The following is a 14,357-nucleotide window of genomic DNA, read 5'->3' as shown; positions in this document are numbered from 1 at the left end:
GAGCTATCGAAAAAGTGCAGAGGGGGGTAAGTAATTAAGTGAAACAACATAACGAAGTAGGGTCCATTTTATCTTACAAGAGGCCCGTTGGTGACTCTGATAACAATGAGATAGAAGCTGACCATGTGCCTGGTGCTACATGTTTTCAGGCTTTTGCATCTTATGATTATGGGAGATGAGAGATGAGAGAATGTCCAAGGTGGATGGGGGCTTTGATTATGCTGGCTGCTTTACTGAGACAGTGAGAACTATAGACTGTGTCCATAGAATGGATGCTGGTTCCTGTAACGTGCTGAGTTACGCCCACAACTGTCCGCAGTTTTTTGTGATCATGCGCGGAGCAGTTGCCGTATCAAGCCATGATGCATCCAGACAGAATGCTTTCTATGGTGCATTGATAAAAAATTCGTCAGAGTTGATGGGGATTTGCCAAATATCTTTGGTCTCGGAGGAAGTAGAGGCATTGGTGAATTTTCTTGATCAGGATATCAACGTGGTTGGATCATGAAAGACTATTGGTGACGTTCACATCTAGGAACTTGAAGGTCTCCATCCTCTCAACCTCACCACTGTTGATGTAGGCAGGAAGATATGCACCCACCACCCTTTCTGAAGTCAATGACCGGCTCTTTTGTTTTGATGACAGGGGAAGATTGTTGTCATGACGCCAGGCCACTCTGTTGCATTTCCACATTCGCTGTAGCAGCAAAGCTACTTGCAGCCATGACATGCTTGTACAGCGCGGGATAAGGTGAAAGTGCTTGACTTCCCACGTTACTGCCTGCATATCTCGGAGAGCTTGACAGTTTTTGTGTGCTTCTCTTTATAGGACATCTTTGTCAGCCCAATCCTTGTCAGAATGGAGGATCATGCCTGACTGGATTATCCTCGAATCCCTACGACTGCCTCTGCGTAGATGGATTTTCCGGGGAAAACTGCACTGAGGTAGAGCAAGGTAAGACCTCCTGAGAGAGTCCTAATTAACATAGCTGGATGTTGAGGTTTGAGCTGGTTGTTCTGCCTGTTTCTATCAGCATGGCTGTTATCTATTGCTTGTTGTTCAAAACATCTAATGCAGGGGTTCCCTACCTTTTTTTAATGCCATGGACCCCTAATATTAACCAACAGGTTCGTGGACCCCAAGTGGAGAACCACAGATTAGATTCTGATGGTTCCGTTGCTTTAAATGGAAGCCAAATAAGCCCAACTTGAAAAGAAGTTCTGGAGATAATTGACAGCAAAGTGAAGGTCAGAGAGAGCTTCAATAGATCATTACCCAGTAACTAAATCTTGGCCACGTTCCCAAAAGCTTCTCTCGGAGGAGAGAAAAGAGCTATTCAAGCACTGTCAGTATCTTGTTCATAAGCAAGGCCATGCAGCTGTTGGTTGTGGATTAAACCATCTGTTAATTATTTAAAACTTTGATTTTATGAACTGCTGATAGACTGGAATCACAACAGAATAGCGAGTCTCACATTCAGATGGGATCTCATGCAACCACTGAACAATGTGATGTGCTTGTCAGCCATTGCTGTAGAAGATTACTGAGTACTGCTGAGCAGTACACCTGTTAATGAGCGAATGGTTCAAGTCTTGTCAGCATCCCTAGTACAGTTTCGCATGAAATTAAAGTGGCAAGCCGCACCTCAGATTGAAGCACCGTCTTTTTCTCTGTCTTCCTCTGTTATCAGAGCTGGTTTATCTTAAATCTTTGGGTGCTGCCTTTATAGTTACTGCTAAATTGAAATTTGAAAATACATGAAAACATTTAAAGTAATATTGACGTTTTAAAAAAATAAATACAGTACTTCTCAGGATGTTGCAAAAGACTCTGTAGATGGACTCTCTCCTTCCCCCCACATTACAGGGGTGTTACATACCCAGAAAACAGACCACATTGCTATTTCCATTAATGAAATGCCATCTCATCTGCACATGCATCAAGAAACATGGATTCCAAAGTAATACATTGTGTTGTTTTATTTAATTCTTTACACATAAATTCCCTGAGGGCAAATTTTGTCCTGTATGTTTGATTTTTGTTAGTGACTTTATATGAGTTATGTAAAGCTCAATTTCCATTACTCAAATAGCTGGTTTAAGTCCTGCACAGAAATTCTTTTTAAAGGGTGATTGTATTTTGATGTAGGAAAATCAGTTTGCACACAGCAGCCTCCCACGACCAGTGATGCAACTTAAGTCAGGGAATTTCCGTGCTTTTTCATTAGAGACATATCACATGAAACAAAAACAAGAAAACGGGTTATAACTGGGTCAACTTAACAGAGAGGACCTAAGAAACCTCTGTGTACAACTGATGGATGAAATCTACAGTGGGTCAAAACGCTCCATCTTTTAGTAGTTCTTCCATCTACCCTGCAAAACGTCCCTCATTTGAGATTGATGATCAAAGTTCAAAGTAAATTTGTTATCTAAGTATGTGGATACCATCATATACTTCCTTGAGATTCAATTTCATGCAGGCATTTACAGGAACATAAAGAGATATGTAGAATTTATGAAAAACTACTCATAAAAACTGACAAACAACCTAAGTGTAAAAGAAGACAGATTGTGGAAATTTAAAATAAGTAAATAAATAATACCGAGAACGTGAGTTGTAGAGTCAGTGAAAGTGAGTCCATAGGTTTTGAAGTCAGTTCAGCATTGGGGCAAGTAAAGTCATCTACGCAAGTTCAGAATGTGTTGGTTGAAGGGTAATAACTGTTCCTGAACCTGCTGGTCTGAGTCCTAAGGCTCCTGTACCTCCTGCCCAATGGAAGTAATGAAAAGAGAGCCTGGCCTGGAAGATGGGGGCCTTGATGATGGGTGCTGCTTTCTTGTGGCAATGCTCCTTGTAGATGTGCTCAATGATGGAAAGGGTTATGTCACCTTTTGTAGACCTTTCTGTTCCTGGGCCATGAGTTAAATAGGGATAAGAGGGTTTTATACAACTGAAGTAAGAAAAGCATAGGACCAACAAACTTTCCACCAGGCAAATCTCCCCAAGGGCAGCATAATGGAGATTAAAATCGATAGCAGTATTCAAGAGACGGGCGGTGTAATGGAGAATAAAAACCATTGAATTGGACAGACAATGTCATGTAGGAGAAGTTTGTACTTGGAAATTTTGCCCTACCAGATCTCAGTTTTGGATGCTTCATGCAGTCAATTGTGGATGAATTTCTGTGCCCGGGTCTGTTGCTGTTGTGTCGGGATGTGGGGGGCTTATGGCTCCCATATCCCTAGTGACAGCGAAGCACAGTGAGGATGCATGCATACCTGCATTGCATGAATCTATTTATCGCGCCCCTCAGAGCAGTCAGATTGAAATTCCATCACGTGCCCATGTGGATGGATGTATTAAAGAGCACCAGGAGTGCTTCTGATCAGTATCTTCCTTGTAATCCAAAGCAATAGCTTTGCTGTAGTTAGTCACATCAAAGCTTTAATTCTACTTGTATCAAAGCACCTCCCACGTTTCACAGTTCTCCCCACGAAGTTGTTAATTCGGTGCCTGGACGATAGAACTTGGGGCTATAATTAATTGGAACAATCTGTAATCATACTGTGCATCTGAATCAAAGAGCTCTCTGCTGTTTTGTTAAATTAAATGATGTATAGGAGAAAAAAATAGCACGTATGTACTCAACTTTTACTGTGAGAGGACAACTGAGATCACTTTAATAACAGCAGAGTTAATTTTAAAGTGCTAACTCAGTTGTTCTTTAGACGATTAGAGGAATAATTTACAAACCCAGCAAGATCGCACAGATTGGAAATCACAGTCTATTTGTGACATTGCAATGATCATAAAAACAGAAGCTTCTAGAAATATTCAATGGATCAAGGGATATCTGAAGAGAGAGAAACAGAGTCAATATTTTAGGTCAGTGATATTTAATCAGATATGTCAATGCCAGTTTAAGGAAAGGTGGTTGATCTAACTAGTAAAGGAGCACTTTCACATGGCTAAAGGATCTTTCTCCTATATTCCCATGTCACCAACCTTAGCATAGAGGAACAAATTCTTATTTGGGAAGGAATCACTTCAGTAACTATTGGACCATTGAATTGAAGATGAATTACCATTTGACTTGATCCTTGTAAGCGGTGTGTTTTCCAATGTTTAGAGTTTACATTTGGCTTCTATGTTTGTCCAGAATTGTAAGATATTAGACTAAGGAATCTAATTTGAGGCTGTCAAGCTGATAATAAGATCTTCAACAAAACCATTTTGCTTCTTCAGTATAATTGTAGCCAGGAATTTCCTTCGCATCACTTCCTGTGGTATGAGAAGTAATTTGCAGTCATGCTTCTACTCTCCCAGCTCCTCTGTCGTTCAAATGCCATTTTCTTTTAATACAATTTATTGATACAATCAAAACAGGAAGTGGTGTAGAGGAACACACCGGGCATACGTTGGAAGACTTAAGGTATAACGATGTCACTGCCTACACCAGATTTTCAGGTAAGCTGCTTGAAATTTCTGACAACATGGTGTTGGCCAGAAATTCAGAGCTTGACCATGCTGCAGTTCAGACCTGCAAGGGTCCTATGCAGAGTTTGAATCCACTCTGAAACTCAAACAGGATATGCCAAAACCTTTATTATTTTCCCCCTGGTTTGGCAATAGTATCTGTCGCCTCAGCGGTGCATGCATGCTGATCACGTGGGGTTCTGTGCTACCTCTCCAGTCTTTTGGCCTGCATCTGTATATCTGGTGCTAGTGATGTGCAATGGGAATTGCTTGGCGGGCTGCTTCTCTTACTGGCCTTTTCAGCCTCCCCACGATCTGGGAGGGGGTGTTGGGGATGCATCCCGGGGAGGCTTTTCAATTCTGGAGATGTTGAGCTTCACCGAACTTGCTACTGCTTCTGCCTGCAGTGTTGGGGTGTGGTGTTTCCATGCCACATTTCATACAAGCCAGCAAACTAAATGTAAAGCCCAAAAGCTTTGCCTCCTGAGTGTTTCATCTTCATGCCAATAAAGGCAAGTGCCTTCTCTGTAGCTGAACAGCTGCTGCTTTTAACTCGCTGCCTCTATCAAAAACCCAGATCTGTTCTTGCATTGTGCAGCTATCATCTGGCATGCAGTCCAGATGAAGCTTCTTGGCTGGCAATCCCACCAAACTGTTCTTCTTCCCCATTCCTTTCCAGTCCTGATGAAGGGTTTTGGCCCGACCATCAACTGTTTATTCCTCTCCATACATGCTGCCTGACCTTCTGAGTTCCAACAGTATTTTGTGTTTGCTTCACCAAGTTATTCCCTGTTTTGACCCTTCTCAGGCTGATGGAGCGCCGGTAGTTCATCTGAGTGTGAGACTTTGAGTGAAAGGCAATTAAATTTTGACTATATGTTATGAGAAAGCAGGTTCATGGATTTTGGTGAGTGAGTCAGATGTCGCTGATTACGAATAAGCATGTTGATCATTTACTTACATACAGTAAAAAATTTGACCAAGCATCTACACTGTCCCCAAGTTGCACCAACTGCAAAACTAAATATTCAACAACAGATTCGTAGCAAAGTGTGCATGCGGACTCCTCTAAGTCTGGAGGATACTTTCCCAACGGTTGGTCAGCACTGGTCACGACCTCAGTGTGAAAATGAGTGCCTTGAAGAAAAGGGGAGGCTCCTGAACCAGGACACCAATGCCGTGACACACAAGGCAACCAATGGGAAAGAGCTGCTACACACTTCAAACGGGCCAATCAATCAGCAGCACAGTAGAAGCTGCTTTCGATCAACACGTAAACTAACACCCCCCCCCCACATGACACCATGCCACCTAAGGCAATGCATGGGATTGATGCCAGTTGGTTTCCTCCCCTATTTAGTCTCGCTTGTTGACTGAGACTCTGGGCTAGTGTGGGACAGGCCAGAGGGGAAAGTGTTCGTTGAGACACCTCCAAGACTGTTTTGAACTCTCCCCTAAAAAGGTAAGTCAGGCAGTGGTGGCTGGGGTGCTAAATGGATCGTAGTGGCGGAACTGCCAAAGAAAGCCAAGGTTTTCCTTGTTGAACTTGAAGAGGCAACACTGCACTAGAAAGAATGTCAACAGAAAATTCCAAATTAATATTTAATTATGAATGCTGCAAAACAGATTCATTCAGTTTAAAATTCAACAAGTCCTGAATGATGTCATCAAGCCTCAATATTTCAATGAGTTTGGGTCACCATTCATTAGGCAATGCAAGGTCTCTAAATGTGAATGTAGTAACACCCTGGGTAGCTTCCAGCTGGTATTTTGGCCACACATTTCCTGCCAGGTTGCCAGAGTTAAAGTCAAAGCTGAATTAAGCTTCCTCTTTTACAAACCTGGCTGTAGGTTATTTCCACAGCACAGTGAGGTCAGAAACCCTCTCAGACTTCATATTGTTGCGACCCAGTGCATGAGGAAGTGATGATGTTGGCTAGGAATTTTCTCTCTGCTTTGCTGCAACTTCCATTCTGAAGATATCATGGTATTTCCAAGACATTTTTTGGAAGTTCCTCAGAATGTTCATCCATCATTTCCTTGTATTTTGTCTCTGTTTCACTCCTTGCCAGAATAAATACCACCACCAAAGATCTGCATTTATATTATGGCCTCAAAACCGCCGCCCTTCCCACAATCCCGTGGAAGATAGCAATTGAGGAGACAGCACAGGCATCTAAAAAGACAGATTTCATTGGGATCCTGAAGATAGAGAGGAAGGGAAATGAAGGGCTTTGGGAGAGGGTTTCTGAGCTTTGTGCCTGGGTTTAGGAGGGGCTCTTGACCAAATGAATGCTTTTAGATGAAACAAATTGGGGACATACATTTCCACTGATTGGTTAATTACAAATGTACGGGGTCTTTCTTTTGTTACATTTAAAATGGCGACTTTGTTATGTTAATCTGGGGAATGCGGCTTTGTTCTGCTTTAACGCTGAAGAGAGTTTGCGCTAGCAGTTTGTTTTACTTTAAATTGAGATAGCAGCCTTCTATTAGCCAATGGGTGGTTATGTATCGTTTTGTTTTCGGATACCATGCTGTATGATATGACTGTGGACTGAGTTTTGGCGGGGAGTAGGAGGAGAGACGGGGAGTCGGAGGAGAGACAAGGAGGATGATGGAGAGACGGGGGGGTCGGAGGAGAGACGAGGAGGACCGCGGATGTGCGGAGAGGCTCCGGTCGATCACTCAGGGTGATCCCGAGCCGTGAGTCGATGGAATTCGGGTGGTCGTCTGAAGTCGAATTGAGCTCCAGCGGTGGCGCGCGAAGAACTTGGACTTTGATAAGTGTTGGCGCCTTTTTTTTCATTACTTTCCTCTCTGTATCAAATGTATATTAATGTCATAGAATTAGTAATATCTATAAAGTGTATTTGTTAAAATTTACTGGGTGTGCTGGCTGATGATTGATGTTTGGGATTGATTCGGGCGGCGACCGACCCTGTGGGGAGTGTTGAGGCGGGTGCTGGGCTGGATTTCCCCTAGACATTCACGAGCCAATATAACGGAACGTTACAAGTGGGGGCTACCATCCTGGATTTGGACTTTTCGGGAAAGTTGTACTTGTTGTCGCGTTAAGTGGTGTGAAGATGGAGCGAGATAAGATTGTAAGTTGGTGTGAATTGGAGGAGGTACCGGTGAATCATGCGTGTGGTAAGCGGGGTCGATTATCGCATTCCGGCAGAGGTACTGGTGCGAGGATTGAGTTTGATTAAAGGTATCGGGCAGGTAGAACTTGTAGCTAGAAGAGGTGGGAAAGAACTAGAGGCTAGCTGGATGTTGGTGTGGACGAGTGCCGACGTCATGACTTTAGGACTACCAGCGACAGTCCACGTCCAGGGGGAGGCGGGGCCGTGGGGTCTCCACATCCTCCCCGAGGACGCAAGTGAGGAGGTGCCGGAGGAGGAGGAGCTAGATGAGGCCCCCGGCCAGGTGTCAGTAACAAGAGGTAGAGGTGTGGAGTGGGAAGGTTTGGCCAGGCCCCACCCCCGTGGGCGGGATGAGACTGCCAAGTTAACGGCTGCCATTACCTCCCTGGCGAGAAGGGTTGAGGGGCCCCGCCCGAAGCTGAGAACTTTCTCGGGAGCCAGGCCCACCTCGGAAGGGGAGGATGACTATAATACCTGGGTTGAAGATACATCCCAATTGTTAGAGGTGTGGCCAGTTTCGGATGAGGAAAAGAGACAGCGATTGGTGGAAAGCTTAAGGGGCGGGGCGGCCCGGGTGGTCCACGATCTGAGAGCGGCACGCCCCTTGGCTTCCCTAGCGGAGTGTTTGGACGCTTTGGAGGAAGTGTTTGGACTGTCAGGAGATTCCTGGCAGCACTTAGCGGAGTTTCAACGGATGGGGCAGAGAAGAGGGGAAAAGCTCTCAGACTATGCTTTCAGGCTGGAAGGAAAGCTTACGGGGTTGCTGCGACGAGGGATAGTGAGGGAGGACGAAGTGGCGGAGTTAAGGATGAGCTAGATATGTAACGGTTCCCGGGAGGATGACAGAGTGGCTTGGAGTGTACGGCAGTCATTTAAGCGGAGCCCCCCTCCATCATTCGGACAACTGATCTGAGAGGTACGGGCCAAGGAGAGTGCTTTGGGCTGACCAGGGGGCTCGGACCCTCAGGGATGGTCTTCAGCGGTTCAGGAGGTGGTAGTCGGGGTGAGACCAGAGAAATCCAAGGGGTCTCCGGGGGGCCGTATCGGGAGGAGAGAGGCGGCGAGTAGTGGATGCTATAACTGTGGGAGAGAGGGGCATTTCCGCTGGGAATGTGAGTGGCCGGGAGCGTGCTACCGCTGTGGGGAAGCTGGCCACTTGCGGAAGGATTGTGAGAGACGAGATGCCCCGAGGGGGGAGGGCCCCCAGGCCACCAAGAAGGGAGAGGTGTCGGGAAACTTAGGAGAGGCTCAGTGAGGGAACGGACTGGAGTCTCGGGAGGAACACGTTCCCAGAAAACCACTAACCACAAATTCCTGATGGACTGGTGGGACCCCGTTCCAGCGTGTCCCTACGGGTAGAGGGAGTCTTTGCGAAAGCCATCCTTGACACCGGGTCGCAGGTTACCTTACTGTACCGGTCGTTCTACAACAAATATCTGAGACATTTGGCAGTAACTCCGTTTAACGCATTGGAGATTTGGGGCATAAGTGATGGTGATTACCCGTACCATGGATACTTGTCAGTGAGATTGGAATTTTCGGAGGGAGATGTGGGAGTATCGGAAGCCTTTGAGACGCTGGTGTTGGTTTGTCCGGACCCGGTGGAGACCGGTGGTGCTGCCCTGTTGGTGGGGACTAACTCCCCTCCGGTGCGACGGCTCTTGGGAGCCTGTAAGAAAGGGGGGGGGGGAGAACTTTCTGGAGACCCTCTCGGTACACCCCGTGTTCCGAGCGATGTACGAAGGAGTGAATCCAGGGGCTGGATCCTGAGTGCAAATGAGGGACGGTGTGGTGCACTCAGGCGAGGCCTAAGGTGATACGGCCAGGGGAGGCGGCATTAGTGATGGGGACCCCCAGATTCCCTGGATTACCGCCGGGCGAGGCCCTGCTAGTAGACGCCCCCGACGACCTGGAAAAGGAGTCCCGGTTCCCAGCTGGGGCGCTGGTGAGACCTGAATTGCAGAGGCCCTCAGCTGTACAGGCACGGCGGATGGGGGTGATGGTAAGGAACATAACGGAGAGGGAGATCACCTTTAAGCGCGGGATGCCCCTTGCGCACTTGTTCCCGGTGACGTGAAGCCCACTGGAGGGAAACTATTGGGAAACGGGGGGGGAGGCGGCTGACCGAGGAGGCCTTTAATTTTGAAAACTCCCCTGTACCGCCGGCGTATAAGAGCAGGCTGGTGGAGAAGATGCTGAAGTTAGGGGGTGTCTTTTCTCAGGACGAGTTTGATGTAGGGTGTTCCAAGAGCACTCGGCACACCATTCGGGTAACAAATGACACCCCGTTTAGGGAGAGGTCGCGGAGGTTGGCCCCAGCAGATGTGGAAGATGTGCGGCAGTTGAAAGACGCAGGGATTATTGCGGAGTCCCGAAGCCCCTATGCGTCCCCCATAGTGGTGGCAAGGAAGAAAAATGGGAAGGTACGCATGTGCGTGGACTATAGGACCCTGAACCGCCGCACTGTTCCCGACCAATATACGGTCCCGAGGGTGGAAGATGCCTTGGCCTGTCTGAGTGGTGCACAGTGGTTCAGTGTATTGGATTTGCGGAGTGGGTATTACCAGATTCCGATGAGCGAGACTGATAAGGAGAAGACAGCCTTTATCTGCCCCCTGAGGTTTTTCCAGTTCGAACGATGCCCCAAGGCATCTCAGGGGCCCCAGCCACCTTCCAGCGGCTCATGGAGCGGACAGTGGGGGACATGAACCTGCTGGAGGTATTGATGTACCTGGACGACCTGATAGTGTTTGGATCTACGTTGGAGGAACATGAGGAGCGGCTGCTGAAGGTGCTGAGTCGGCTGAAGGAGGAAGGATTAAAACTTTCCCTGGATAAATGTCAGTTCTGCAAGACGTCAGTCAGTTATGTTGGGCACATAATCTCGCGAAATCGAGTGACCACCGATCCGGATAAGATAGCCGCACTCACCACCTGGCCGAGACCTCAGAAGTTGAGCGCCTTACGCCCGTTTTTGGGGTTTTGCGGATATTACCGGCGGTTCGTGAAAGGATATGCGAAAATGAGTCATCCATTGAACCAGCTGCTGTGTGGCTATCCACCTGTGGGGGGGAGGAGGAGGAAGGGAGACCGAGGGTCGGAGGTAGGAGGATACTTGAACCCGGGGGAGCCTTTTGGATTGAGGTGGGATGCTCAATGTGAGGAGGCATTCCAATCTCTGAAAAGGGCGCTGACGCAGGCCCCAATGTTGGCATTTGCTGATCCCTGGAAGCCGTATGTTCTACACACTGATGCCAGTCACGACGGTCTGGGGGCTGTTCTGTACCAGGAACAGGGAAACGGATTGAGGCCGGTGGCGTTTGTCAGTCGGAGCTTGTCGCCATCTGAGAGAAACTATCCCACTCACAAGCTGGAGTTCTTGGCGTTGAAATGGGCGGTGGTGGACAAGTTGAGTGACTACCTATAGAGCCCAGTTTGAGGTGAGAACTGATAACAACCCCCTCACTTATATCCTGACCTCGGCGAAGCTGGATGCTACTGGGCACCGGTGGTTAGCAGCCTTGTCTGCCTATGAGTTCAGCCTGAAGTACCACCCGGGGAGTCGGAACATCGATGCAGATGCCCTGTCTCGTCGGGCGTACGACGAGTCGGGCACGGCCGAGTAGTGGAAGAGTAAAGGCCATGTGTCAAGTTGGGAGCGACGGGGAAGTAGGAGCACAAATGGGAACGGATCGGGCAGTAGATCAACTGGGGACTGAAGATGACGCGCTACCCACTGTTTACTGTAATGTGACTGCTCTGAGGAACAGGCAGCTGCCGGAGTTGAGCCCCCAGGAAGTGGGGGCGGCTCAGCGTGATGACCCGAGCATTGGCACTATCTGGTACGCGGTTAGCCGGGGTGATATGGGGCAGTTGGAGAAGGCGAAACATGCCTCCGTTCCTCTACTACTGAAGGAGTGGCCCCGGTTGAAGCTGAAGAACCACGTCCTGTACTGGGTCACGTCGCCTCTGGACCACCCCTGGCGCTGGCAGCTGGTCATGCCTGAGAAGTATCGGAAGACTGTGCTCCAGGCTCTACATGATGATTCCGGGCACTTAGGGGTAGAGAAGACCTATGGATTAGCCAAGGACCGGTTTTACTGGCCCCGGATGAGGGGGGAGGTGGAAGAATACTGTAAGACCTGTAGCCGTTGCGTCAGGAGGAAGACCTTGCCTGCGCAGGCGGCCCCGTTATCCCACTTGCAGAGTGTGGGACCCATGGACCTGGTGTGTATGGATTTCCTGTCTATTGAGCCAGACACCAGCAATACCGCGAATGTCTTGGTCCTCACGGATCACTACACTAGATATGCGCAGGCTTTTCCTACTAAGGATCAGAAAGCGACTACAGTGGCGAAGGTGTTATGGGAGAAGTACTTTGTTCATTATGGCCTTCCCCAGCGGATCCACAGTGATCAGGGACGGGACTTCGAGAGCAAGCTTATACATGAATTGCTGGATATGCTTGGGGTTGAAAAGTCCAGAACCACCCCCTATCACCCGCAGGGTGATCCTCAACCCGAGAGGTTTAACCGGACCCTGCTGGACATGCTCGGCACCTTGGAGATTGGACAGAAGAGTAAGTGGAGTCAGCGCATTGCCCATTTGGTTCATTGTTACAATTGTACTCGCAATGATGCTACGGGGTACTCGCCCTGCTATCTGATGTTCAGACGGGAAGCGAGGTTGCCCATTGATCTGTGTTTTGGGACTGAAGCAGGGGAAATACCTTCGAAGCCATGTCTGAAGTACGTGTCCGATATGAGGAGAGAGTTGAAAAGGGCGTACGAGTTGGCTGAGGCGGCAGCCATCAAGCAGAACCAGCGGAATAAAAGGAGGTATGATCAGAAGGTAAAGTTCGTCCAGCTATTGCCGGGAGACCGAGTCCTTATCCGGAATTTAGGACTACAGGGTAAGCACAAGTTGGCGGACCGTTGGGCAGCCACCCCATATGTGGTGGAGAGTCAGATGCCGAATCTCCCGGTTTACCGGGTGAGACCTGAGGGCAGGCAGGGGCCTGTCAAGGTACTACATCGGAACCTCCTGTTGCCTCTGGGTCGCGAGGTGAAGATGGACCCAGAGCCCGAATGGGAGTTTACTCCTAGTACGAGGACTATACGAGGGCGCGGGGCGAGGGAAGAGCCCGCTGCGAAGAAAACGGGGCCGGTCCCCACCTTGAGAAGGGATACGTCATCGGAAGATGATGATTCGGACGTGTGGTACCTGCTTCCGTTCGCTGATTCCCCAGTGCCGGGAGAAGAGACTCCTGGCCCTTCCATCACTGAGTCGGGGGGAACCGAGGGAGGGTGTTGCAGAGCCGCCTGTATTACAGCCAGGATTGGGGGAGGAGAGGGTGGAGGCAGGACCCGAGCCAGAGGGCTCACAGGGGCAGAGGGATCCTGGTGAAGGGGAAGGTCCAACAGATAGGCCCGAGGGGTCAACTGGGGTGTCTGAACAGGGAGAGTCCACAGAGGAAGTACAGAGGCCTCAGAGGAGTAGGCATCCCCCGGAAAGACTCACTTATATAGCGCCGGGAGAGCAGGGTGTGATCTCTACTGCCCTGCAAAGTTATGTCACTGCTTTATGCACCTGGGCTGGGTTTTGTGTTTTACAAGGAGCACTGGTGAACTCTGTTAACGTCATGAGGGCATGACTTTTTGTGGTGGGGGGGAGAGTGTACGGGGTCTTTCTTTTGTTACATTTAAAATGGCGACTTTGTTATGTTAATCTGGGGAATGCAGCTTTGTTCTGCTTTAACGCTGAAGAGAGTTTGCACTAGCAGTTTGTTTTACTTTAAATTGAGATAGCAGCCTTCTATTAGCCAATGGGTGGTTATGTATCGTTTTGTTTTCGGATACCATGCTGTATGATATGACTGTGGACTGAGTTTTGGCGGGGAGTCGGAGGAGAGACTGGGAGGACAGTGGAGAGACAGGGGGTTGGAGGAGAGACGGGGGGGTCGGAGGAGAGACGGGGAGCACAGCGGATGTGCGGAGAGGCTCTGGTCAATCACTCCGGGTGATCCCGAGCTGTGAGTCAACGGAATTTGGGTGGTCGTCTGAAGTTGAATTGAGCTCCAACGGTGGCGCGCGAAGAACTTGGACTTTGATAAGTGTTGGCGCCTTTTTTTTTCATTACTTTCCTCTCTGTATCAAATGTATATTAATGTCATCGAATTAGTAATATCTATAAAGTGTATTTGTCAAAATTTACTGGGTGTGCTGGCTGATGATTGATGTTTGTGATTGATTCGGGCGGCAACCGACCCTGTGGGGAGTGTTGAGGTGGGTGCTGGGCTGGATTTCCCCTAGACATACACAAGCCAATATAACGGAACGTTACACAAAAAAAATAAATTAAGAAAAAAATGAAGGATTCTGAGAAATTCTTTCTAAACATGGGATTCTTAGAGGTTGAGATACATGACCAATCAATGTGAGAGAAACTAGCTTTCCAAAAGGAAGGCACGATACGATTTATTTATTTATTGATATACAGTGTGGAATCGGCCCTTACAGCCCTTTGAGCCACGCCACCCAGCAATCCCCCAATTTCATCCTAATCCTAGCCTAGCAACGACCGATTACCTACCAACCAGTACGTCTTTGGAATGTGGGAGGAAACCCAGGCAGCCATGGAGAGAACGTACAAACACATTACTGGCATTGGTGAGAATTGAACCCAGGTCGCTGATACCGTAAAGTTTTGTGCTTCTATGCTACTGTGCT

General features: G+C 48.4%; 1 protein-coding gene across 4 annotated transcripts in view; it reads left to right on the top strand.

Moving 5' to 3' along the window:
* Window positions 1-14,357, top strand: part of LOC140209706 (EGF-like repeat and discoidin I-like domain-containing protein 3) — a 125,408-nt gene that overhangs the window by 47,304 nt on the left and 63,747 nt on the right. For 2 of the 4 annotated variants that reach the window (XM_072278113.1, XM_072278114.1), the window contains exons 2-3: window positions 830-955; window positions 4,391-4,471. In XM_072278113.1, the coding sequence (XP_072134214.1) occupies window positions 830-955; window positions 4,391-4,471 (207 nt within the window). The remainder of the gene's footprint in view (window positions 1-829; window positions 956-4,390; window positions 4,472-14,357) is intronic. The other 2 variants (XM_072278115.1, XM_072278116.1) reach the window with 1 other exon arrangement.

Source organism: Mobula birostris, chromosome 14, assembly GCF_030028105.1.
Source record: "Mobula birostris isolate sMobBir1 chromosome 14, sMobBir1.hap1, whole genome shotgun sequence".
Lineage (NCBI taxonomy): Eukaryota > Metazoa > Chordata > Chondrichthyes > Myliobatiformes > Myliobatidae > Mobula > Mobula birostris.
This window is presented reverse-complemented; position numbering and strand designations above follow the sequence as displayed.